Source organism: Neodiprion pinetum, chromosome 1, assembly GCF_021155775.2.
Source record: "Neodiprion pinetum isolate iyNeoPine1 chromosome 1, iyNeoPine1.2, whole genome shotgun sequence".
In the NCBI taxonomy this organism is placed as follows: domain Eukaryota; kingdom Metazoa; phylum Arthropoda; class Insecta; order Hymenoptera; family Diprionidae; genus Neodiprion; species Neodiprion pinetum.
The window spans coordinates 22,872,337-22,898,198 of NC_060232.1; the positions used below are offsets into that span (position 1 = coordinate 22,872,337).

Consider the following 25,862-nt stretch of genomic DNA (forward strand, 5'->3'; position numbering starts at 1 on the left):
GGGGGCCGGCAGCTTGCTTTTATCCTCCTCGCTAAAGGGGTCTCGGTACGTTTTTGAAATTTTGATGGCCCCCACCTTTGGCACAGGCTATTGGTTCTTTACGAGGTTCGGCTCTTCCTCATTCCTACATTCATGTTTGCCAACAGCAAATGTGTGTGAGTCGGCTTCGCTGTGAACACCACGGGCGTGGATGTGTGTCGCCTGTCTTATTTATGTGAGCAGAACTCATTCTCGTGCGTGAGTATGCCGGGCCCGCCGCAGCGTCTCTTGTCGCCGATTCCCGAGCCGGGGGCCCCGTCTTCGGTTAGCAGTACCTCACGTATACGAACAACACAGTTTTCAAGGAAGCTCACGGTAGTCCATCTATCGCCTCGTATATACGATAGCTGACAAGGTCATAAATATTCAAAGGTAGGTTTCATTCGCAGATGGACCCAGCTGGCCAATAGCTAGAGTATCAACACCATGTATGTCACGTTCAATCTGAAAAGAATCGCTCAATCGCCACGTGGTCCACTCTTCATTCTCGTTGAAGCTCAAGCAAAATCAGTTGTTTTTTACCAACTTTCATTTCTTAAGCATAGCATACTGTTCTTTCCGTAACTAGATTTTTTTCATGGTCAAGAAATAATCAGTCACTTTCATTTACGAAACGACCAGTAGTCATAAGTGTCGCCGATAAATGGCCGCTATCTTCAAAAACTACTGTAGTACGAGAATCTACATCAAATCAATCTCGGAGAAATTTCCGGATAATCATCTGATAAAATAATAAAAAAACGTTAAAGAGAACTTTCTTTTCGTATAAAAAAGCTATTTCGACAACCGTGAAAGGAGGTACCCAATGTTTTGAGAAAATTCTTGTTGAATATTACCTTATCACTGTTCGTATAATGATATTATATGAAATTCAATTTTTTCTTTAAATAGTAAGGTAAAACGACGGTGTGCTCGAGGTCCGTAATCAACCGACATCTGAACTTTCAATGCAAAAATTTAATCTGAGGAAGTGTGTTGTGAATCATTCACACGGGCAAAAATAATTTTTGACCTTGAATAGTGAACGGTGAGGAATTCAGCTGCCGGCTCTGAATACATTGAAGTATAGGGAGTAGGCCGTACATCAGGACATGTATATTGGCGTGTATGCAGAGTTATTTTGTAATTTTTTATTTTTTTCTTTTTTTTTTCTTTTTGTAAAATTTTGCGGCTCTCGAATACTGAGACCTGATTATGAACAGGTAGAAGGGTTTGATCATCAAATTTCTCGTGCAAAGAATTTAGGTTCTTCCTAACGAGATGGTTTCCATTAACTTGAAATGGTAGCTAACTGCTGATGTCAAACACGTGGCGAGTACCACAAGCATTCGGCTTTTTCTTTCGTACACGAGACCTAGATCATATTTGTCACTTTGTGTGATGCTATCTTTAAGAATACGCGCAAAATAGAAATCTTATTGATTTTAACACATGAATTAAGGAAGAATTAATTTATTCCATAGGCTTTCGGAAAGTTTAACGGTTTTTTTCTAACTGGAATGTGCAAGCGATTGAAGATCGTGTGTATTGGGCTCGCGCCAAACCTCCATGGTGCCACTCCTCCCACTGACCCCGAAAACCTACCGCCTAGAAAAGCAAGAGAGAAGAAGAAGAAGAAGAAAGGAAAAAAATATCGGAAAAGGCTACTTTTATACGATGGTTTATTCGGAGCTCGTATCGAACCATCGCCAAGGTAACAACGTGCCCCACGTATTATAGGACAAAGACAGACAAGATCGTCCCAGCCTTCCTGAACGAGCAATAGCAATCACTGCTAAATGTCAAAGTCAAAGTCAAACTCCGGCGTTCACACACATAGAAAGATCAGCCTTCGACAACTTTCACCTGGAACGCGAAAGCCATACCGGCATCGAGCGAAGAGCTCGCGCACAGAGTTTTCTTATTACCGATAAATGTACCGGTCGTTTCCGATCCTTTGCAGGACGGCTCGAACCCACTCCGGGTTTGCAAGAGTAATAAGGACCGATCTGCTAACCACTGAGTCTACACTCTGGTCCCAAGTCAACTCCTCGCTACAGAGGGAACACTTTCTTCTTTTCATCGGCGGCGAGAGTGAACCCGCAGAAGATTGAGGTCAGGTCAAGGCTCCCTCGAGGCACAGGCTCCCACGCGGCAGGCCTATATTCCTTCTTCGGTCTGCTGCGCAGCTTCGGTCCTGACGTAGTCATGGGAACCTGGTCAAGCTCACGACTGAAACTCTATCGAGTCTGGCAGCGTCTCCAAATACTTCGAAAGTGCCAACGGACTCTAGTGGTCAGTGCGTAATGATACAATTTTTGGCGTTTACCAATGCATACGAAACCATCGAGGGAGTTTTTTTGTTTTGATTTCTGTTGGTACCAAGGACTTACTGGATTGGAAGGAATCTTCACAATTCCTGAACTCAGGCATCCCGGAACTTGACGCAAATAAAAATTTGAGGTTACATATCAAGTCAGTCACCGATCACTGTCTGGGGACTCGAAGTTATCCTGAACTGACTGTAGAGTATGACACGATATCTTTTTCTCTGGCGTAGAGAGTGTTAGACGCACCGCAGAAAGGATGCTGCCCGGACGGCCTGGTTTACTTATTCGGGTAGCGAGCGCGTCACGCGTGCAAGTGCGTAAGGTGCGTGTGTGCGGTGCAGAGAACCGACCCAACACCATGTGCGACGGTCGCGTCGGCCGGTTGCCGTACGCAAGGAATAGGAAATGCGATGCTCCCGACTCTCGTGCAGTGAGTACACAGCGGTCAAAACTGGGGTCAACCAAGGCGTTTGTGCATCCGGTTTCACATCACCATCCTCCTGCATCGACTTCCAGGCGTCGTTAACGTCCGACACCAACTCACACACAACTGGATACACTTACAATTAGAGATATACCTACGAGTTGAGTAAGTAAACGAGGAGTCCATGCTTGGGCCCGGATGACGCGGGACGAGACACTTGCTGGTAATGGTGGGATTCCTTTTCTCCCATACATGCCGAGAGTCTTTCTTCCAAAAGACATTTGAGCCACCCAACAGGCACGATCTAATCTCTTGTGGTTTTTCTACGCTTAAATTATGCCTACAGACGCGGTACAGAGCCGTGGCTAACAGAAGTGGAAAGACTTGTTTGAGATGCGACACGCGCATATAATATATATAATACCTACGCGTGTATATATATATGTGCTGAAGATTAGAACATGTGAAAACGGAAACCGGCTGTGTTAGTCCCTTGGCTTGTGACCTACTTAAAACGCAACTGACAGTATCCGATCAATCTTTTAATGTGGATATACCCTGCAATGCAGATTCATGTACATGTTCAATGAGCACTGAATTGCAAGTTCCCGATTAGCTTATAGAAACGTCTCGATATCGCTTCTAGATGTATGTCTACTAGGTGCGCACCAATAACCCAGATCGAACGCGTTGGCGACGATTCAGCCAAGCTTGGACGGGAATATAAATTCAAAACCTGACTTCCAGTTACATTTACTTGTGTATATCTGTGGGTATCTGTCCAGCATAAGTTGTTTTCTTCGTTCCGTTGAACGAGGATGTCTGAGATCTACATCTTTACATGCCACAGTAGGTATAGACTAGTTATTTCTTTAATTGGCGTTTATTTTACTTTTTTTTCTCTTCTTTCTTTGCTCTTGCTCTATTATTAGTTGAATGCATTTGTCCTGATACAAGCACGAAAGGTACAACGTTACGAAGATACACAGGTACATTTACAAAATTCTTCAATTTATTAAACATCTACATCGTGTGTGTGTATATCTATATACATATCCATATACGTATAATTAGACGGTCATAGTTATAAATTAATTAATTAATCATAATTAAATACTGAAGGCGTTTGAGCATAAGAGTAGTTTCAACGAATAAAACAACAATGATTAAATACAAATATAGAATATGTCAACGGAGCAGCAAGAGAAACGCGAGAGAAATTCATGAGAGTAACGTTGAATCACAGTGCTTGAAAAAGCACAATTTACGATAATGATAATGAAATATGCACAAGTATCAAAAGAACATAGAAAATGCTGAAATGACGAGTGAAGTAAATCTATAAAAGAACGAATGAGTAAATATTTATTGCTATGTGCGAAAGTATGAGATAACAAAAGTGAAGGTAATATAAGGTCTTTTTCATAACGCTTATGGATGAAAGTCTTATGATCATTTGAGTGAGAATAGTCTCTAATATAGTCGATAGAGTATTTCCAGCGAAGGATAATTAACCTCGCATTTTACACTTGCGTGTCGAGAACGAGGAATGTACCGTCTTCTTCTTCTTCAGGCACGAAGAATTTCGGAAACTTTATGAATGGTCTAGGCGGAATGCGGCTTGTACGCTGAGTAGGCGATGTCATGGCTCGATCTTGCCCACCCACTGGAACCATGACCTCCAGCTACTTGCACAACTTCGTGGCCACCGCCATCACCGCCGCCGGAGACAAGCTTCTTCAGGCCAATAATGGATGCAAGAACGAGGGCGAGTTTACTGACAATTAAAGCCTTTCCGGCAAGTAAAGCTAGAGCACCTAGAGCCAATGGTATCAGCGTGCCGCCGATGAGCAAGGGGATGGCCAACAGTTCACCCATCTTCTTCTTCTTACGACCTTCATAATACGAAAAATGAATCATCAGCGAGGTTTAACGCAGAAGTGATTAATTGCCTTACCCAATGGCAATCAATTATACCTAACATCCGAACAATCTGGGCCTCCGTGTGATCATATTATATTGTGTTTTCCGTTAGCGTCTATTGTCAACGGGTGATAAATGACTTCAATGGCTATCGTTTTTTATCCTTTACAGATGATCAAGAATGGTTTGCTTATGGTCAGTAGCGTTTTGTGTTCTAAATATCGTGATATTATGCCAGATTCTAGAATACAGTTACTAAAATTACTTTCATGGTGTGTCAAATTCTTAAGACCTAAAATTGAAACCATGAAATAAAAATAAAATCGTTGATTATTCGATTGCTTAAGCCAATGCTAAGCTAGTCATCCTCTCCCACTCACCCTCCTCTGTAAAGCTCCTCTGGAGCTCATCGATGTTCGGTAACTTTAGCTTGAGGGTGTGGCTTCGGAAGAAGTTTACAACCTTGTCGAGGATTATGGAATTGAGGGCATCTTCTTTCTCCTCAAGTGCTCTGGGAAGATCTGCTTCAATTTCCCGTTCGGATTTCGTCAACGGCTCAGCGTCCAATCCGTTGTCTTTAGTCAAAGTGATGCCGTCTGACAGATTAATGTCCAAGCTCCTGGAGATTCTATCCATTGCACCGATCAGCTTCAGTTTGAGGCAAGAGCTGAGGTCAGCCGAGGAGCACTCCTTGTATATTTGGTACACATATTGAATGTCACCGAATACGCCGTTTGAAGACCTCCCTGAATCTTCGATCGAGTTGCCATCCAGTTCTGGTGATCGTGCTGATGCTATCGCGATGAAGAGAGCGAGGACGACGTAGCGCGGAAAGTGCCCCATGCTTGACGATGAGCGATAACCTGAAGAATAAGAAATTTTGGGGTATATTATCGCTATACTCACCTGACACTCACGTCAGTGGGAGATGAACATAACAAATGGTCACTGCGGTCTTGGTAATTGAAGAAATATATAATATCGATTTCACTAATTCACTATGGGGGCAAATAAAACCTCCCCTAATTTCAAACGAAATACTGGTTGTACCTTTTTTCTAGTGGCCGGGGTGCTTGAAAAACGTGATAAAAAAACTACCGACTCCGACAAAGTTCAAATAGCCTCAGATTTGAAAAGACGACACTGGCAAGATGCGTTCTTCGGAGCACTAGTAAGACTGTACGTAACACGAGCCCAGCCCTAGCTCTATATATCTGTCCGAGTGTACCACCGTGGCAGTACCTGGAATGCCTCCCACTCCAGATCCTGTCTTAGAGATGCCTGTGGAGTATTTTCAGAGAGCGAGCAATGAGTTTATATTTCAACAACAACCACCGGAGCGAGGCAAGACGGGTGTCGATCTGTCCCTACCATTATGTATCCCCCGTCGCCCCCCTGGACCTGCGTGAGCCACGCAGGTGAGTCGTTGCCAGGATCATGGCGGACCGGCCAAGCAGCCAGGCAGCCAGACCAGATTTTATTCCAGTGTTCTTTTTACCGAGTACCTTTTTTCCCGCAATGCCTTTCTTCGTGGTACCCCCAGCCCGCCAGCCGGTCATCCAGCAAGCGTAGCAACCCGCTGTCCAGATCCACGAGGACCTCTAGATGACGGTAAAACAACTGGGTCACACCAAGTGAAAACCGCAAAGCTAAACGTGGCGCAATGCGTCTCGTACATAAAATTGCTGCGGAATCGGTCAGCCAGCTCGGAATACCCGTGCGTGGTCATGCAGCGCCGATTCGCGGTGATTAATGTTTGTTCTAACAGCGTACAGTAAACTCACATATGCATTACAGGCATGGTATCGAGGTGGTCATACAGGTAGGAATTTCAAGCTGATCACAAAAGCGGAAAAGATGGTCGGATAGACCAAGGTTGGGTCGCGTCTTATATGATGTCGGTCAATTATCGTTCGAACGAACGAACGAACAAAAGTACGCACGAAGAGGGGAAAGAAATGGAAGTATAATTGACCGGAACACGTTGCGTTGAGCTTCGCGTCCTTAATTCCGTCCATCGTCAGTGGTTTTACTCCTTAAAAGAGCGCTAATTGTCCTTAACAAGTATCGTGTGCCGTTCATACAATTTCCACGATTACATTATTCGCACTTCGGTGGGTACGTCGAAGAACGGCGCACTTGAACTACTTAACCAATCGCTGATTATCACCAGTTCCGTCTCTTATTTCATTTATTTTTTTCTCTGTTCGTCTTCCTACCTCCTCTGGGCCCTTCCGCGCAGAACATCGCCAGCTACCTTTTTCTTGCCCTTAACCGGTATCGTGGTTATATAGCCACTCTCCACTCGGCCCTCGAATACCAGTGGCGAGTCCTAACTCTATACAGCCTCTGGCATTCTCGGTCCAAGTTACACTATGGAATGTACGTTATCCGGTCACAGTCTGGGACCGAACCCGAATGTGAACGCTCTCGTCGGCTACCTTGGGCTTGTCGCCTTCCTCGCACCTTCTTCCTCTTTCTTGTTTACTCGCCGATTCTCAGTCCTCTGCCTCTTTCTGATGCTTTCATCTATTCATGCGTAACTCGAAAGACCAAACACCCAATACACGAGACAAGTTTTTGGGGCGAGGCTGACGACAAAAAACAAAGTATACTGTCGCGAGCATGTATACAAACTGGCATATTTTATACATAGAGAGCAAATTTTCTCGAAAGAGCAGAATTATTTATGATCATATGTTCTCGAATACTGTTCGGTTCGACATTTTTTAACTCAAACAGACACCGAAAGTTACGAAATGTTAGGTACGATGCATATGATGTTTTCTGGGAAAACTGGGAGCTGCCGTAAGCATTGCTGCTGCTTTAACTGTCCATTTTACCGTTGTGCAATTCGGATCAAACGTGACAAAAATTGCAATAGAGCCTGCTCTATTCGGCACTAGTCTGTAAACTGCGATCAAAATTCAGAAATTTGAATAAACGGTTATCTAGTATTGAGCACATCGTGTTTATGGCAGTTATGGCTAAAGTTCATCTCCTTTAGAGATAGTAAGGCTGTGTGTTGGAAAGAAAAAGTACAACGCCGGAAGAACAGCATGGTAATGCTTAATTGAAGCACTTGTAAGAGATGAGCGTAAAAACGTGCGTCGAAAATTCGAATGTCATTTCTGGTATGTCTAAAGAGCGCGGAGTTATGCAACTTTCTTTTTGTACTGGATTAATAATTGCCTATGTACTATATACTACATCGTAGTAGCGTTCATCATTCAGAAAACCGGAAATGCCTAGCAGAGAAAACGCAAATCTTGTAGGACAGACAAATAAGCAACCTCTTTACTTTGATAGCCGAATGTAGCAGAGGTCATTCCGCTTCTAATGGTCACGTGTTTCGTATTGTGGTTGATTTGATGAAACTACATTTCTCTTGAAAATCAACAACTTAGATGGTGATTCAAATTATTAGAATTCTGTATATAATTACAAGACGCGTGGTAGACTGGGCAACCTTGAATGAGACCAAGGCCGTTCGGCATGAAAAGACCGCGAAATGGCCGGCAATATCCCTCTGGCATAGTGCATTTTTTCCATAAAGTTTCTAATTGCGTGACCCATACACAGAGAGGAAGTTACTTGCATTAATAAAAGAATAATAATAACTTTATTACCCTTTTGCGTGATTCGAAAGACATTTAAATATTTCGTTCTTATTAGTCTCCCGCTATAGTTGTACTCATGCGTAATTGCTCGGTTTGGTGCGAATAGAGAATTGTTTTAAGATACATCCTATCTGGTGTTGCATATAACGTTATTATATCTTTGGCCCAATTTGCATAAGACTTGCGCTACTTCACTATGGATATTGCGAATACCTGACAATTTTTGTAGAAAAATCGTCTAAATCCAGACAACCTCCAGATAATTTGAGTCTCATACTCTATGGAACCACCTTTTAAATCATCAACAACTGCCGTGCCTAATACTGTTGCTTGAGACATTGCAGTTACCATATGCACGCATCCACGATCAATGCGTGATTCATAAATATAGGGGGGGGGGGGGAGGGGTTCAGAAGTAAGATACCGTTATCTGGGGAACCTCAAATGCGATACTAAGGACCGGTAAAGAAACGAAGAATCGTTCTAATCTTTCACGGATTATCGTGCGCACCATGTGCGCCAGATTAAACGCACGCGTATTATCATCGCATTTCATCGCAATGCATCTGTCTTAATTATTAGAACTTGAAAACTACTGTGTTTATCGTAAAACGAGAGATTGAGAATTTTCATTGGAAATTGCTCTAAAATAGAAAGTCATTAACGCCCTTACGTGAACACAGGCTAAAGTCAAACTGATTGAATAAAGTGAATAAAAAATTGTATTCATGTTAAGATTCTGTGTAGCCATACATAGCTTGCGCTTTAAAGAATGATCTGAGCTCCGGAAGTGAAAAGAAGTTGAATAATTCCCGCTGCTCCGCATCACCCGGTTCTCCCTTAATACTGATTCCTGATCCACATGGATTCAATATAATCTGATGCAAAAAATTACTAAGGTGCATGCTATTTGGATGGATGGCAGTTGGGACACTAACAAGGTTCCGAAGTGACTTCACATAGAACTTCAGAAAATATGCTCAACTTTGTCCATGTAGAGCCATAAGACGACGATTTCAAAGATGATGGGGTACAAACCCTGACCGATAGTTGTAACCCATTGATATATGCGTTCCGTTCCTGGCTCATAACTACTCTTGACTAGGTGCGTTTTGTGTTTACGATGTTTATTTTGAAAATATAAATACACAGGATGAACGGAAATGTCAGTCTAAGTCGTAAGTTACAAGCAGAAAAACGATCGTTTGAAAAATCTTTCGCAATGTCAATTTTACCAATAATGATGAACCCCAATAAAACAACATATGTAGTATATAATTGAAATAATTCTGAACAAATTCGAATAACACAAGCTAATAATAATAATAACAATATGAGGAAACCATTTATAATTCGAAAGATCAAAATGCCAAGGCTCTCGTGTTTTTTTTATTTTATTTTAATGTATTGGATTGATTTCGCACGCTGACCAGATAACCATAATTTTTGTGGAACACATTCAAGAAATCTTGCATTATATTGTGGTCATAACGTACAAACGTAACCATTCTACTGATAGAACCTTTTTTTCAAAACTGTTGATGTCCTAGCGCATGTTATTAGAATTTGCTCCAAATCATGTCTATTATATAGTAAGAATGTTATTCTTAAAAATAAATATCGTATAAATAAAATACGAAGTAAAAATATTATAAATTAAATATTGTACAAATTTTTATAAAATGAAAGAATATATAATTAAAAATATTAAAATATGAAGTTATTTTAACCATATATAATATTTTAACGTATATTCATGTACATATAACTAACCAATTAACTAAAAGTTGAGAAAATAATGACACAAAAATAAATGTAAATAAAAATTTGATACACTTATGTATCCCATTGACCCGTTAGTCACTTCTTTTTAACCTGCTAAAACATCTTTAAAAAAAAAAATTAAATTGGTAGGTCCAATTGTTTGCTAATAAAAGCTCTGTGAACAAATTATGATGTTGATTGTCCGTAGGATAAGGATGTAAAAAAAGTTATTACGCTTAAAAGCATTGATCCCTTAATTTTAGAGTTGTTTTTGTTTGCTACTTTTTCATTATACAAGTTAGAAAAAAAAAATTACGAACAAAAAATGCGGATAATTTCACTATCTACAAAAAATCTCTTTGTAGATTTTTTTTAGAAGTTATGTCACAGTTAGACATAGGATCAACCCCTTCACATAAAAATAAAATGTCATGCATAAAATTCATGGTGCGATCACGGATATACTGTACACATATAATCTGACGAAGTAATCTTGGTGACTGGAGTAATACTTTGTGGAAATACTGAATTGCACATTGAGAACAGAAACTATATGTTTTTGGATGTTTTTTTTTCCAGTTCATAAACAACAACGAATTTCGACTTGCCCTATCAATTCGGTCAATACAATCTCAGTCTTACAGCTCTTGCGTGAAGATGGGATTTGCGTGATGCCGAACAATTCACAAATGAGGAATAAATGGTGAGCACGCTCATGTGCGTGTGACTTAGGTTGTCAAGGCACCATGAATCACGAATGAAATTCGTGTATCCATCGTCGTGGTAACAAGAGGATTCAAAATTTACAAAAATTAATCGGAGCAAATTGTGAAAAAATTTATCCGAAGGTAAATTGTGCGGCGTAAAATTTAGCAAGTTAATACAAGCAGCTTGTTTATTTTGACCTTATTAAAGCGCATTTGCTGCAGCTAACGGGATATATTATTTTGCTTGCACACTTACCACACTTTGGTCTTCCCCAGCATTCTTTGGCACTAGTAAAACTTTCACGCAATGCTGCAATTAATTTGACGACAAGGATACTTGGAAATATTTTAGTTGCCCAGAACCGCATGGTATTTGATACGACGTGAATAATATTAATGCTGCACATATCATACGAAAAACATGTGACAGGAGAAACGGGTAGAGAGAAATAGAATTGGAAACAGCTGTAGGTTATTTAACGGTAAACGATATCTTCGTCTCTAGGCTGGATTCCGTGGGCCGGAACAAGTAAGCAATATAACATTGCAGGTAGCATGATTGCATATGTATATGCAATGACGCCTTATCAAATGACATGATTCATTTTTAATTTTTTCGTTTTTATTTATTCATTTTATTTTATTTTTGTATTATTATTACGCTTTTTTGTAAAAAAAAAAAATTACACTACTACATTTAGAAACGTAAAACACATTTATGGTGACACTGGTCAGGCGTAAAGTATTGAAGGATTGTCTGTCTGTTTCATAGAAGAGTCTCCGCTTAAGAGATCTCAGAGAATGTAAGAAGAGAAGAGAGGAAAAAAGTTTCAGTAAGGATGTAGTCAACGTATCTGTCTGTTCTGTAAAAAGAGTGAATTATGTACAGTTTGTGGCGAGTGAATTCATTCTTGCCATATTGTTCAACGTATTTGTCCGAACATATCAATGAAGATGGGTGGATGTAAGGCTCGCTAAGTACTTAGAGTTAAAGTCAAGTCCAGTGTTGAATAGTCAACGTAACTTGGTGTGTTTGATTTATAGTCAGAAATTTTTAAGCTAAAAGTCTGTTGAGTGTCGCATAAATTTTACCTGTATAGTTCATCAAACTTTGTCTGATATCGTCGAGTATAGTAAAAAACCTAAAAACGTTGGTCAGGACAGCGTCATTGTACTAACTATATAAGATTAAATAAGAACCTAGTACAGTTCCTTATCCTATGAAAACGTGAAACACGTTGTTCGTTTGCAATTTAAAGAATAAATAGTGTTCATTTGATTAAATAATAAATAACCATGTATAATATTATTAACGAGTATTCGAGTGGTACCGGTTATTGTGACCAGCTTAGAACCTGCTCAGTTTTCGGTGTTCAACACCTGAAGTAAGTGAAAATTAGGATGTTGGTCAAGAGAAAACATGCATCCAGCAAACAGAAAATAGGATGATGGTTTCAGAACGAAAGGAGATTTACACGCGATCAGTGCTGAGCGCCACGTCGTGAACTGTCCGGAAAACTAAGTTCTCGATGACGGTGCTTTTATGCTTCGGATGAGCTCGCAAGATGACCTGAAACAAAAGAGAAACGGTTTGAACTCTTGCATCAGAATCCGACTTTCTTTGCACGTGAAGGGGGAAGGCATTAGATTCTATTTCTGACTGCTACTCAATACTTAATAAAAGGTTATTCTTACTTGCAGAATGGCCGATTTAAAGTTGGTGAAATTAACTTTTTCTTTCAACATTATCTCACAAAAATATGAAGCAGACTTGCGTTCAACGATACGAATTGTAAAAAATGAATTATACTCACTGGAAAAAATGGAATCCCTAGGTAATTATGGCGTGTCCTTATTGCGCAGGCTGAGGGACGTACGCGCGGTAAGCGAGATCTTGCGCGGTCTCAACATCCTGAGGAAGACTTCTGGCCCATCCGTGACCACTGCTGCCACCACCACCTCCGCCATATCCTCCAAAGTCGGGACCACTGCTATATCCGCCGCCGCCACCGCCGTGAGGATCGTCGTGACTTACGTGTGAGCTGCTGTGATGAGGATGAGAAACTACCTCGTACGTGACCGTCTTCTGCTGACCACCCAGAAGCTTCTTCAGGCCAATTATGGCCGATATGAGAAGAGCGATCTTGCCGATAAGGAGAGCTTTACCAGCGATCAGAGCAATTGCGCCCATCGCCAGTGGGATCAGAGCCGCCATTTTCAAGGCCATGATCATGAGAAGTGGTCCAAGAATTTTCGCAGCCTTCTCTAAAAGTTTGGAAATCGGGTATACGTAAGCGTGGAATTCAGTTACGGCATCACGTGATGATATATCATATTTTTGTCGAAATAAAATCGCTTCAGCTTCGATCAGTGATACTCCAGTGTACGGAGACTGAACACGCCCCCGGACATGATCGTAAGTGTGTCAAAAATCGTATGGAGGTAGGCTCCGTACAGCTTGACAGGGTCAAGGGGAAGCGGAACCAGTTCCTCAGTGGGTCAGCATCTCTGGCAGCGTAACGACTAACTCTAAATATGCTACAGTCTGGTCAAGTCAAGATTGAAGCACATTATAGCTGTGCACGTCTTTTCGTGGGAACCCTATGGGAGCACAGTAAGAGGGCGCAAAGGCCAATGACTTTGAATTCATTTTCCCTCCTCTCTAAGAACGCTATATACCAAGGTTCAAGAAGGATAGAAAGAATGATAACGCGCTGCTTTTGACCTGTTTAACTAACTCGAAAATCCGTTTCACCATTCGCGTATTGTCTACGCTCAACGTACTCTCAAGCTAGATGGTTGTTACCGGTCTGCCGTTGAACTCTTGCGAAATATCTATTGGACAAACATATGCTCGGAAGCTAAATACAAACATAACCGGTCGAGCAGAGTAGTGCCTGGCGAACATTGGGTTAGTGTCTGTTGAACTCCGTTATTTACAGGTGCTCAGCACGCGTGAATCTTAAATCTTCATACCCGCATATTCGCGAAGGCACACTCAATATCACGGAAATTAATTAAATGCCGGTATTTTTCATGCGATAGATTTATCTCATCGGCTGATTTCACGGTCTAAGAATATGTTCTTTTTGCGTAAGTGCGACACCGACTACTGCAGAAAAAACACTACCTGGTACTCTCTCGACGTGCATGTATCGTTTCGAGCGTAGAATAAGTCGTCTGCATTTTCGGTTTGTTAATCGCTAGAACTTCTGGCATTCTATCTGATAGCGGTTGTTACTGAGTGGTACTTCGGCCGCCAACTTTATCTCTGTAAAACTAGCCCAAACTTCCGGCATTGCTCTCCCTTCATTTCGCGGACACGGATGCATCAGCCCGTTACGAATGTAAACAATAGTTGTAAACTTGATATACTAACTCTTTTTTCCACGGGCATCACCAACGCTGTCGCTGATGTCTTCCAGACTGCGGCCGGCCGACTCAACGACTCCGAGGATATCACTGCCCTTAAGGTCAACCTTAACGGTATGCGTTCTCAAAAATCTTCCCAGCCGGTCAAAGAGCAAGGTATCGATGTCAGTTCCTTCGATGTGCCTGCAAGTTGAGAGAACAGTTGTAAAAACGACGTCGAACGGTGTTTTACCTTGGCGTTAGTCATAATTAATTTCCATCTACGGTACTCCAACGAGTTGAGAGTATACTACCGTATGTTTGAACTTTAAAAACAAGTTTCTAGAGTCAACGAACGGCCAACCATAAATACAAATTCCTCGTGATGAGCTCAAAGACGTTAGTAGTTCTTATTGTGAAACTAAGTTTCATAAATGTTACGAAACTACGATGATAAAATGAAACTGACCTTGGAGCACCCTCTTCAGCATTCGAAGTTTTGATCACGGTGACCCCGTCACTTAGGGTGATGTCATCCTTGTCGGCAAGCATCTTGTCAACAAAGCTGAAGACCTTGTACTTGATACAGCTGACCGATTCCTTCTTGAGACAGTCGGAGTACATGGTTGCCATCGGATCATCTTCGTTTCCGTTTTTTTCATTGCTTGCTGGCAGAGCCGTGACGGCCACAACCGCAAAAACTAGCACTAAGACTTTGTACATGGTGTTCCAACCCGAAGCCGACAGAATCGGTAAAAGTGAATTCCTTTTTACGTAGTAAAAAAAAAATGTGGCAAGGCCCGAGCAGACCTTCGCCTGTGACACGTGTCGACTTGTATGTGCATCTAAAAGAGCGAAGATTGCTTTTATACCGACGGGGGTACGTGCCAGCCAGTCTCCCCCACCTGTATTTTGGCAAGGTAAAAAAGCTGCACAACAACGAACCGAGAAAAAAGACACACACGAAAGGCCTTAGCTCTGGCCACTGCCATAGTCCTACTTCGGGCCCCATTAAGGAAGGGGGCTCCAGCACCGTTCAGCGAGAGGGGATCAGTCCATTCTTGGGTGATACATACACATACAGTAATACCGGACGTGTCGGGTATGGATCGCAATAAAATTGATCGTCAGACGGGGAGCTGAAGTGCCGGGTGAAATATTTAATTTAGAAACTTTTTCACAGCGAGCGTAGATGGTCCTTTCCCCGCCGTGACACTCCTCGAGATCTCGTTTAAGCAATGAAATTCCACCGTCGGAGATTTGGCACATGCAAATTAAACGCCATTATTCCCGAGGGAATAGCGCGCCACCCGGAAAATAATCAGCCAAATTTCTCAAACGTCTTCTTCGATTCACGGTCGTGGGAAATGGGCCGTGAGCTCGCGTCGGCCCTCACACAGGTGCCCATTGTATGCTGAGTGGATGCGTGCCTATTACTCGTGTAATCATATCATAGAGCAATAACGTCACGTTTCTTTCAGCAATAAGAATCTACGGGACTGGTGGCCTTCTGATACCGAGCCGTTGCTTATAGCCAATTATCTACCGGACGGCACCGACGGCTACCAAAAATCTAAAAGGACCAATGTCCGTTCAAACGGACAGTCGGTATTCTAAATCGCAGAGTTAGTCGGTTTGTGGGTTAGGCGACCACGAGACGGCTTTGCGGTTCACCGTTTAGCCAACGTGAGCCAACCGATAAAAATACCAATTAGAGTGATCCGTAAAAGTAATTGATGGCCTTAACCAGCTTCTAGTGACAAGTGCATTTCTCTCCCATAGAATCGGTCGAAAAGTTTCCAACAATCCACCACGGCCCGTCAGATGGGTAAAGCGCACCTGCAATGGGTAATGCCGAACCGTCATTTTGCACTCATCAATTCCGATCAACGTTGCTTCCCAATTTCAGTGTTCGGTCTCCCTCGCAACCAGAGTTCACGTTCCATCCTTGCAGTGATCACAGAAAATGGAATTTCCAGGCACATTATAATGTTGAAACCATAATTATGAAGTTGTCTGTCTTGTTTTATCGAAGTTCAGTAGCTGTACGGAGGGGCCACTCAGGCGGACATATGTGTAATTTTCTGCCGCCCCAATGCTTCTGTGCCGGGATCTTGAACGACGTTTTAATACAGCTTAGCACAATGTTATGCCATTTTATTTCAAAGACAGCTACTGCAATGCATGCCTTTTAAACCAGCTAATGCAAATCGTTCCGCTAAATTTAATCTTCCGGTAAAAAAACACCGTAGAGACATGACCTTAGTCTGGAATTCTGTGTATCCTGATTAACCCGTGGTTAAAATTTTGCGAACTTATTGGCTATCCTGGTTCAATTCTTTCCATAAATTTGGTATGTAACTTCACAAATCTTGTAAGCAATACTTGTGTTAATTCATACTCTATAGAGAAACCTCGTAAAAAAATGTTTAACCGATTTTTGGACATAAACTCAAATCGGATTAACGTTTTTTTCAAAAGCATTCCTATGGTATAGTCTAGGTATTTTTAAATATTCTTATTCAACTTTGCAACTTTTCAAATTTCATCGAATGATTTCTTTTATTCTATAGTAATTTGTTTAAAAGAAAATTGTCCAATCGACCTACTCCAGTTGTTCTCACTAGTAGAAGAGAAAACTTGATTGAGTATATTAGAAATATATCAATCTGAATAGAAACAATATCTGCAGCTGAAACTTATTTTAACCATGTGAATGGAATAACTTGATTCTAGTAATTTACTTCGAACTGTACTGCGTGTAGTATGCACGAACGAAGAGCAAAATTGCTTTGCCGTTAACGAAATTGTCGGTTTCTGACATATATAATGCAAATTTATAGCATATTCGCTGTACAACGTTGAAATTTTCCATACAAACTCAAAAAACTTTTATGCAGAAACACTGGTCACAGGTCCTGGAAAAATTAGATGCATCTTGAAAAACTAACGTGACCAATATTACGACAAAAGACCTCGCTGGATATTAAAAAAATTCTGATGCATAGAACTGGAAATAATCCCGTAAAAGACCATTAACAATTTATTACAAAACTAACAGCTGATCCATGCAAGAACATTTTATTAAAAAAATGTACGTACGGGGCGTTCTATCTCAACTCGATCAATTTTTAACCTCATCATTTTCAGTTTTGTTAAAACTTTTTCAAACAATATTAACTTTCTGATAACTTTACTTTTTTATAGAGTAGTTTGGGAATTACATCAGCCATTTGTCTAGCTATATGATATTTTTATATAGGTGTTTTCTCCAGCCAAAACTAATTACAATTTTTTCAACATTCGAAATATTTAAACACTGGTTCTTATAAATCTACGATTTTCTAAGTACCACAAAAAATAGAAACAGAAATAGATTCTGTCGCAAACCCGATCTTCAAATAACTAGAGAAGAAAATAGACATTTCAAGAATTTTTTGAGATATTGAATTTTTATATTACAGACTGCGGTCACGCATGATCGGAATCACAGATTTTCAAATTGCTACAACCGTGGTTATAGAAAAATATTTTTTGAGCTGCAAGACTTGTTCTGAGATAAAATATTCTGAGAAGTCGATTTGCAATATCAAAATTCACAAGTAATAATGGTTTTCTATAAAGAAACGCTTCTATAAAAATGTCTATTTCGCCAGTCTCATTAAAAAAAAAAAAAAAAAATGATTTTTCCTTGGACGAGTTCACAAAGGTGTGAAAGATTACGGGTTGAAAAAACATTAAACTATAAAAATGTTTCAATATTTATAACTGGAAAACTAGTGTACAGTAGTGTGCCCTACTCTGACGTGAAAAAGCTCAAACGAAATTGAAAACAATGTGATCACAATCTGATCAAATTAACATGCAACGTCACACATGAATAATTGAGAAACAGTTCTAACCATATTTACAAAACTGAAAAAAACCTACTAAATATTGACAAAAATAAATGCTCACAATGGTTCACAAACATAATTTCCGGTTTAATGTTTATCATTTTCTAAACTGCCAAAAGGCACGTCAAAGAGAATCAGGCGCGTAACTAGAATATACTTTTGAGGGGGGGGGCGGGGGTCCAGGCCCCTTGGTTACGCGCCTGAACGGAATTCGACATGTTCGGTGAAACTGATCCGCGTGGAGTACCTCGGGCCCCTCGGTTATTATAATTACCCGGCCGAGTATCGACGGGTTTCGAAATTCATCGGAAGATGATGGATGTGTGCACGCGCTACGAGAATTGGGCTGTGGCCCTATTTTTACTGGGTCACTGTCCGTTGAGACGTTCGGAGTCCAGCGTTGCGGGGATCCAACGGAGATCACGTGGGGACAAGGACCCCTGACCGATCGTAAATCGCTCGAGGCGATCCCCGTCTTAACGGCACATCGGTAGCCGCATCCGCCCGCACCGACATGCCGATGCAGATTGACAGGAATTTAAATCCTCCTAATCGCGTCTCGCTTGCGCTTTTCACGACAGATCGTACACGGTGTGTCGTCACACGGTCAAACCGTAACTTTGAGCAGAAATTTCACCGATACATACATGCATCTTCATCTTGCTCGCATCAACCTGTCTGTTTCTATATATGCTGAATAGGAAGCAGAAAAAAATCATCCCGAATTCAAAACTCGCTGTTTATTAGCCTCGCAATGGTCTTCTTTAATCACTAGAATGTATATTCCTGCTGTGATGCAATCGATTTTTATATTTATGTCCTGATGCACGTAATATATACTTGAAGTCGAACCCCGTGGCTGTTACTTTGATCATTTAATTCTCGCCCAATCCTTAAAATATAGTAATGTGCATCTAGGTACGTCTGGAGTGTAGAAAACAGTTTGGTTTATTTATGAGGTCAACTTCGCATTGGCAAAGAAAACTCAGAATATGCTATAGGAAATGATTTTCAGTAGATAGTTCAGTTGTGAAAAACAAAATCGGGGTCTCGATGGTTATTTAAGTATTATATTTCAACATTATAGTAAGCATAGATCTTGTTCGGCGTATCTAGCTACATTTTTTGCGCTACGTACCAAAAGTTCAAATATGCAAAGTGATAATATTCAGGAAATGAGTTCGATTTTAACCATTCTGAACAGAATGAATAATTGAACATTCTAGTTTACGGTATCATTCACTCCTTATACTATCCAATCTGTGTACTCGAAACTTAGAGCTCACTTTCAACATTAGCGCGCAATAATAAGCTCGAATCATATCTACCTTCCAATACCTTCGTTTGGTAAGAAATTTGTAGTGAATTACGCTTTATAGCTAGATCTACTTTGCAGATTCTTCAAGTATATTATAGGTCTCAAAATTTTCATCCTCACAATCAGCACGTCTGAAACGAATCGCTAATATCAGATGCACAGATTGATGAACTAAACATAATGTTTTTTTTTTTTTTTTAAGCCTCTTACTGACAGAAAATTCTAGTCGGCAGCTCAAGCAATCGTTAATACCAGCCTTTGAAACTCTTTTCATAAAGATACCATACTTCTACCTTTCTCAAATATGAATCAAGAAGATTGTATTTTTGTACGTAATTATGGCATACAAGTTTTCCAATCGAAGCTGTATTGAATCGAATAAAAAACATTACGTTCGGACGTGAGTAACAAATATTTCGGCAAACAACTTTTACGACTTATAAATCCAAACCCGAAGATTTTTGTCTGATACTTCGCTGGTGGGATTTGACGTTTTCGGGTATCAAATATTTGCGCATCCTTGGCATCTGAGTTTGAAAAGAATATTCCCCAGAAAACAATTCTTTTGGACATTGTTGGATCAAAAATGATTCTAAAAGTTGACACAGATTGTTTGCTCGGAAAGAAAAAAGTACGAATGAAATAGGTATATGAGAATCTATAAAGAAGTGAGCGTTGATTGCCGGTCGAGACCTACCGGAATGTCCCAAATACGTTTGTAATAAACAGACACCGATCTTGACTGCGAGTATGCCTCTGTATAATCCTTGAGTCACGTGACTGGCAATGGCTAAGCAAATGCGCGTAGTGAGCCAAGTGAATCTCATAGCGTAAAATTCCATACTCGACACTGGTCTTAGGAATGCGTAACCGGCAACACCGCAGCGTTAATTGACGAGGATCTAACAGTGTTGAGAGTAATTGTTCTAGGAACGAGTTGTCCGTTCCCATACCCTTTTTGATGTGGTCCCACTACTTGTATCAAATTTTAGACACCTAGAACGGTTGAAAAGAGGAGCCGCTCGTATAGCCTTTTTACGATCGCATTGTCCAGTCACCGTCGACTCGTTCGCGACTAGCACTTCGCCACGCCATGCGCCAGGCTGTGCACCGCAAACGAAAGTGTGATTTTCCTTTCGAAGTAATTTAGCGTTTTTTCACCGTGTTGTCCTCTTTGACTATTATTTCATGTTGCTCTTGTTACCCGGCTGCGTCACCCCGCCAAGGAGAACGTAACGGTTACCCGTAACTGACGGTATTCTTACTACTCGATCCTTTGCACGCTGCAACTTTTTTACCATTCTTGATTCTTGCTACAATGCCCACATTCGCTTGGTACATATGACGAGTAAATTACGACTCGCGCGATACTTTTATTCCAGGTCTATCCAAGCTCTTGCCGATCGTATCATGGATGACAAGTGTTAAACCGACCATATCACGCCCAGAGCGTCGAACCTCGTATACCTATACCTGGCATTGTCAAGCTGAGCTCACCGCCTCCGGGGCTAAAGTACACTAACCATAAAGAAAAATTTGTTATTCTTCAGCATCACGGAACGGCCGAATTTTTTCATGTACCGTGTTCATCACTGAATACAAATCGGTCGGTAGAAACTTTCTTACGCGTCACGTTTTTGCGAGAATTCAATTTAAGTGAGACAAAACTGTCTCCCCCAGCCAACAGATGACTACGTTTGGTCGACAAAAGTGAATCCAGTCAAGGGCAGCCCAGCCCAGAAATATGTGATCGCATGGTGGGGAATCGTCTGGAGTGTTTGAAAACGAAAATTTGAGTAACCGTGGAGATCTCGCCACGGTGATTTCTCTGAGCTCTAGTTTCCAGACGCTCGCCAATCACGAGTGGTGAACCTCACTATCTCCGACAGCATCTACTTTTGAATTCGAATCCGGTTACAAAACCGGCTTGTCACAAATATTTTACCGTGTTGTCCGAAAAACGGCTGAGATGCTTATTTTCAATTAATTTAAATCTAACTTTCTTGAAAACGTGACTAAATAGAAAGTTTCTGTTGACATATTCGTCCCGTTTATTGTATCCATATGGAAGTTCATTATCGCTTCTGGTACGCCATCAGGATCCTCCTCGTCAACTTCTCTACCCAGTTTCCAACTCATATCATGTGTAATTGTCGAGTCGTGGTATTGAAATAAGAAACGAAATGTTTGTCTTTGTGCGTTTAACAACGCAACTAAGCTTTTCTGGGACAAATTTCTCCAGCGGCCCTTCTCGGAATCTCTCGTACATACTTCCAACAGCCGCGCTTTTGACCCAGTTCTACGTGGTTCTCGAAAACGGGTTCGGTTCTTTGGAATTTCATACTCGGATTCGCTTATTCGAGGCTCATTGTCGGAGTCTGTTTACGATTAGAGGTACATGCGGAAATTTTACGATCTTTCAACAAACCACTTGCGGTCTGTGTAAATTCTAGTCTCGACTCTGCGCGAAAAATAAATCAGCCACGTCCGTCTCTCTACTGCCATGAACTCTGAGCATCTTTCGCCAAGCAAAGCACCGTTCTCGGTAGCACACATATGGCGCAGCAGTATTTGCCACACACGGATTCCTGCGTGGGCACCGGACGTGTATTGCGAGTAAAACTGTACCGGTTAAACAGGACTCAAAATATTAGTCGCCTGTATAAACTTCGACGATAGTGATTATTTTGAACGGAGATATCGAAGAGAATTTTTTGCTCTTGGGTAATTTATTGGCTGTGATCTTGTTTTTGGCATTCGGAAATAGCTATTTCCATTGTGTGGAAACAAATGCTTGCATCGCAAGCGCCGATTGAGAAATTGAAGATTTTCAACGATCAACGTCTCTATTTTTCAATTTCTACTAACGAATGTGATTTTCACGCAAGGTTTGAACGGTAGCGATTTCTTTGCTAGGTGTTAATTGACGGAGGAAGAGAGTAACATGTGTGGTACAGCCTCAATTTCTCCTGAGAAGTATACGCTGTTTGTTGAAGCAAAGGAAAGAAGAAAAAAGAAAAACGAGAGTCACGATGACCCGCATTTTAACACCGCGATTTCGAACTTGGATGCATGTATTATATATGGAAAGTGCAGCTACTCGATGTGAAATTCGATTGAAAGTATCAAGTAATGAAATTTTTCGCCATGGGAGTATGCCGTATTCGAGGCACACTTGCTGACACACTTCGAACGAAGATTATGAATATTTTTGTAATATCTTTTTACTACTGCGACGCAGTGACCCCGTATCATCTATTAGAAAACAGGAATTGGTCGCAGTAAGGCGTGAGTGATGCTCAACTTCCAGTACTTGAAATTCAAATTCGAATAATTCACATCGTTTGTAAGCTTTCCGTTGTACTGGCAACTCGATTCGAACACCCTATAACGGTTTCAATACACGAGTACGGTTTTTGCATATGAATATCATGCTTATCAGGTTCGGATTCGATGAAGATTTGTATGCTGCCTGCAGCCTCAACTCAATCGCCGCTTGTTCTTGTTAGGGGGGAAGCGAGACACGTCCTTCTCAAAGTGATTTCTTTATTGCTTTGAGTCTGCTTTCGGTAATTTTTTACTGTTTTAGGTTGCATTATTACGTCATCTTTCTTGCTTCCTTCGTTTTTAACGTATATAAAAAGTCTGTATTTGGTTTCGTGGGATGCGTGGTTATACAGTTGTATGAATGAGGTTCATCGAACATCATAGACGAAAGATCTGACTCATACATCATATAAAACTATTTGAAAACATTATGGCGACTAGTGTGAGATAATTGATTGAACCATTTTTATACATAAAGCATAACGATTTGGACAGAAATATATATATATAATATATACATAAATTATATAAATTATAATAAATATTGTTATTCATCTCTGCGGGCTTCGCGGTTTGGAAATTCGCTAGAGAAGCGAATACTTTTCTCAGACCATTCAGTCCGTTGGGATTTTGGCTTCTTAGCCGTCGATTATTCTCTTTGCGTAAAACCAATCCCTATAGTCATGGTATGCGATTAAGAACTTTAATGCTGATATCCGGAGTACGCCTGGCTCTGAGCTGCCTGACGGTCTTCCCAGCCGCCGGAACCGCCCGAGGATGACCATCCACCTGGAGATCCACCAGAAGACCAGCCGCCGCCGCCACCGCCACCACCACCGGAAGACCATCCGCCACCACCGCCAGACGACCAGCCACCAGAGTTGTAGGCTGTTGCAGACGAGTGGTGGTCATGACCCTGCGACATGAGGGCCTTGAACCCAATGAAGGCGGATATGGCGATCGAAATGAGAGACGCAATGATGGCCTTCTTGGCCAAAAGAGCGATTCCGAAGTAGGCGAGAGTGGCTAGGGCACCGATCTTCAATTTTGCGGCCAACAGAAGCGGCAGAATCGACTTGAGAATCTTCTTCTTTCCACGTCCTGAAACAGGTAAGTGCAGTGATTAGGAAAGAGTGTAAGCAGAATAACAATGTTACTCATCAATCCCGTCGAAATTTCATTCATCCAATTTTATTTTCAACGAGCAAACTTTCGGTTTCCGTTGATTGTCTTACAAATTGACAGTGCCGACTGTGTAGACAGAGAGCCCAAAACGGCGTGTCACCTAGCTTTTCTTATGCACAATGAAAACGACTCGTGATTGTCTCGCTCGTGTCAACGACCTTTGGTTTCTACTTCGGCGTTGCGGCAGGTCACGTAGTATGCCTCAACAATGACTTTCTCGGAGTTCGTTTTTAGTCGCTAATACGCAAAGCTGACAATATCTCTGGAGTAACTGAGTCGCTTGTGGAATGGAATGCGTCCTTGCCACGTTAGACTAACGGGACCAACTTTTTAACAGCGGTGATAAATAACATGAGAATTTTGTACCGCCTCACCTTCAACGACCTCGTCGACGGCTTGTCTCACTTCCTCGGGTACCGAATCGGTCAAGGCGCGTGCGGAGTTACTGACCTCCTCGATCATCGGCGAGAAGTTGATCTGCAATAATTAAGCATCGCAGGGAATTACAACAAGTTCGTTTTTGTTAGATTCTTATTCACCTTTTTCCTTTCACTTTTGCGAGTATACTATGAGCAACGGTTGAATCGTCGACTCAATTAACTTGACCACGCACTGAAGCGAGAGAAAATATTTTTATACTTTTTTGATAACGTCATTACAACTATGAAATCGTTTATGCAACAGTGAAATTCACTCAATACATCAAGATCCAGGCGTCTGTCATCGTCGGCCAATGCAATTGCCTAAATCTTACTGAATAATTGCATTGTGTTACAGAAAATGCGTATTGGTTATCTATCCTGGCTTGGCTGATAATAGCTAACGATAAGTAGCGGGACTCTCACCTGAAGGCTGCGACCACTAACGAAGCCGCTGATTTTATCAGTTACGAAATTCTCTAGGGAATTTTGACGCTCGGCGACGGTGCTCTTCGTGACTTCGATCTCCTGATCGTAGACAACATCCTCGCCGGTTTTCGCGCCGCGGGAATCCTGGGACTTGACAAGGCTCACACCGCGCACAATTTCGAACTTATCCTGGCCGAAGAACTCCTTTGCCCGACGATAGAGGCTTTTCTGCACGCATGATATGCTGTCCTGCTGCAGGCAGTCGTCGAGGGTCTGGGCGGAGGCAACCGCTGCGACGAGCAAAACGGCGAGTAATTTCATTTTCGTTATCGAAACAACGGTACAGTCACGACCGCAGTGTGCGTCTCTTCTTTTCGCGTTGTTTTTCTATCGAACCTGTCACGGTAGGAAGTGAATTTTAGTGTGGTCCATTGGTCAGGCTCTTTAGCTTATATTTGGCGGGTCCCCACCTGAAGTGACGCTCCCACCTTTTTTTCTATTTACCTCGTGTGTCATCCGCGTTACCGTGCAGATCCAGAGGCACGAGCCAACCACGCCACACGAGGGAGGCGAGGCCGCCAATCGAAGCAGGGTCTTGCGGAAGGGGGCACAAGGCGTGCCGCTCACGTAATGTCCCGACGGGCCCCGACATCGTTTGTGAGTTTACCGTGTCGAGTATAGTGTCGATCTAAACCTGTTAGAAAACTACACTTCATATTTACGAGGCTCAACGTGAATTAATTGTCGGGGATATTGGACTGCTCGAAGTTGAACCTTAGATACACCGATGGAGGAATCGTAACACTTAGCAGGCAGGACAGGCAGGACAGGCCCACCCAGAGTATGACCATCGAGGCGTGTTTTGCCTACGTGCGCTGATTTATGCTAGAATTGTCCTACCTGAGTATCGCATTTCTTCTTCCGGTGCCCGGGAACTATTCATTTCCAAGTACGTTGCTTTTCCAGTCTACTATCTTATCACATTCTCGTCAAAGGAGACGTCCGCTTTTTCTCCACGAATCGGCTTAGCGCCTTTCAAATCTTCCTATCTAGCAAACAGTGTGCATCGGAACACCGAGAACACTGTGTTGACAGAAACTTTCTATCACTTTAGGATTCCGAATGAATTGAATGTAGTTTAATCGAAAAGT

At 41.7% G+C, this 25,862-nt stretch overlaps 2 protein-coding genes across 2 annotated transcripts; both read right to left on the reverse strand.

The window, feature by feature from the left end:
- Positions 1–4,203: 4,203 nt before the first annotated feature.
- Positions 4,204–14,983, reverse strand: LOC124212985 (uncharacterized). Its single transcript, XM_069138168.1, has 7 exons — positions 14,607–14,983; positions 14,166–14,341; positions 12,645–13,051; positions 12,262–12,356; positions 11,043–11,185; positions 5,076–5,558; positions 4,204–4,667 (listed from the first exon to the last, which is right to left on the reverse strand). The coding sequence occupies exons 1-7, from the start codon at positions 14,858–14,860 to the stop codon at positions 4,378–4,380; spliced, it is 1,848 nt and encodes a 615-aa protein (XP_068994269.1). The 5' UTR covers positions 14,861–14,983; the 3' UTR covers positions 4,204–4,377.
- A 7,897-nt stretch (positions 14,984–22,880) lies between these two features.
- Positions 22,881–25,140, reverse strand: Osi6 (DUF1676 domain-containing protein Osi6). The gene is made up of 3 exons (XM_046629773.1): positions 24,709–25,140; positions 24,238–24,340; positions 22,881–23,779 (listed from the first exon to the last, which is right to left on the reverse strand). The coding sequence occupies exons 1-3, from the start codon at positions 25,030–25,032 to the stop codon at positions 23,382–23,384; spliced, it is 825 nt and encodes a 274-aa protein (XP_046485729.1). The 5' UTR covers positions 25,033–25,140; the 3' UTR covers positions 22,881–23,381.
- Between the last annotated feature and the right edge of the window lie 722 nt (positions 25,141–25,862).

Coding starts and splice junctions, on each gene's coding strand:
- LOC124212985 (XM_069138168.1), bottom strand. CDS start 14,860: ATGTACAAAGTCTTAGTGCTAGTTTTTGCGGTTGTGGCCGTCACGGCT. Junction 14,342..14,606: donor GCTGAAGAGGGTGCTCCAAG/GTCAGTTTCATT, acceptor CTCAACTTGCAG/GCACATCGAAGGAACTGACA. Junction 13,052..14,165: donor TGATGCCCGTGGAAAAAAGA/GTTAGTATATCA, acceptor CCAAACTTTTAG/AGAAGGCTGCGAAAATTCTT.
- Osi6 (XM_046629773.1), bottom strand. CDS start 25,032: ATGAAATTACTCGCCGTTTTGCTCGTCGCAGCGGTTGCCTCCGCCCAG. Junction 24,341..24,708: donor TTAGTGGTCGCAGCCTTCAG/GTGAGAGTCCCG, acceptor TAATTATTGCAG/ATCAACTTCTCGCCGATGAT. Junction 23,780..24,237: donor CGTCGACGAGGTCGTTGAAG/GTGAGGCGGTAC, acceptor TACCTGTTTCAG/GACGTGGAAAGAAGAAGATT.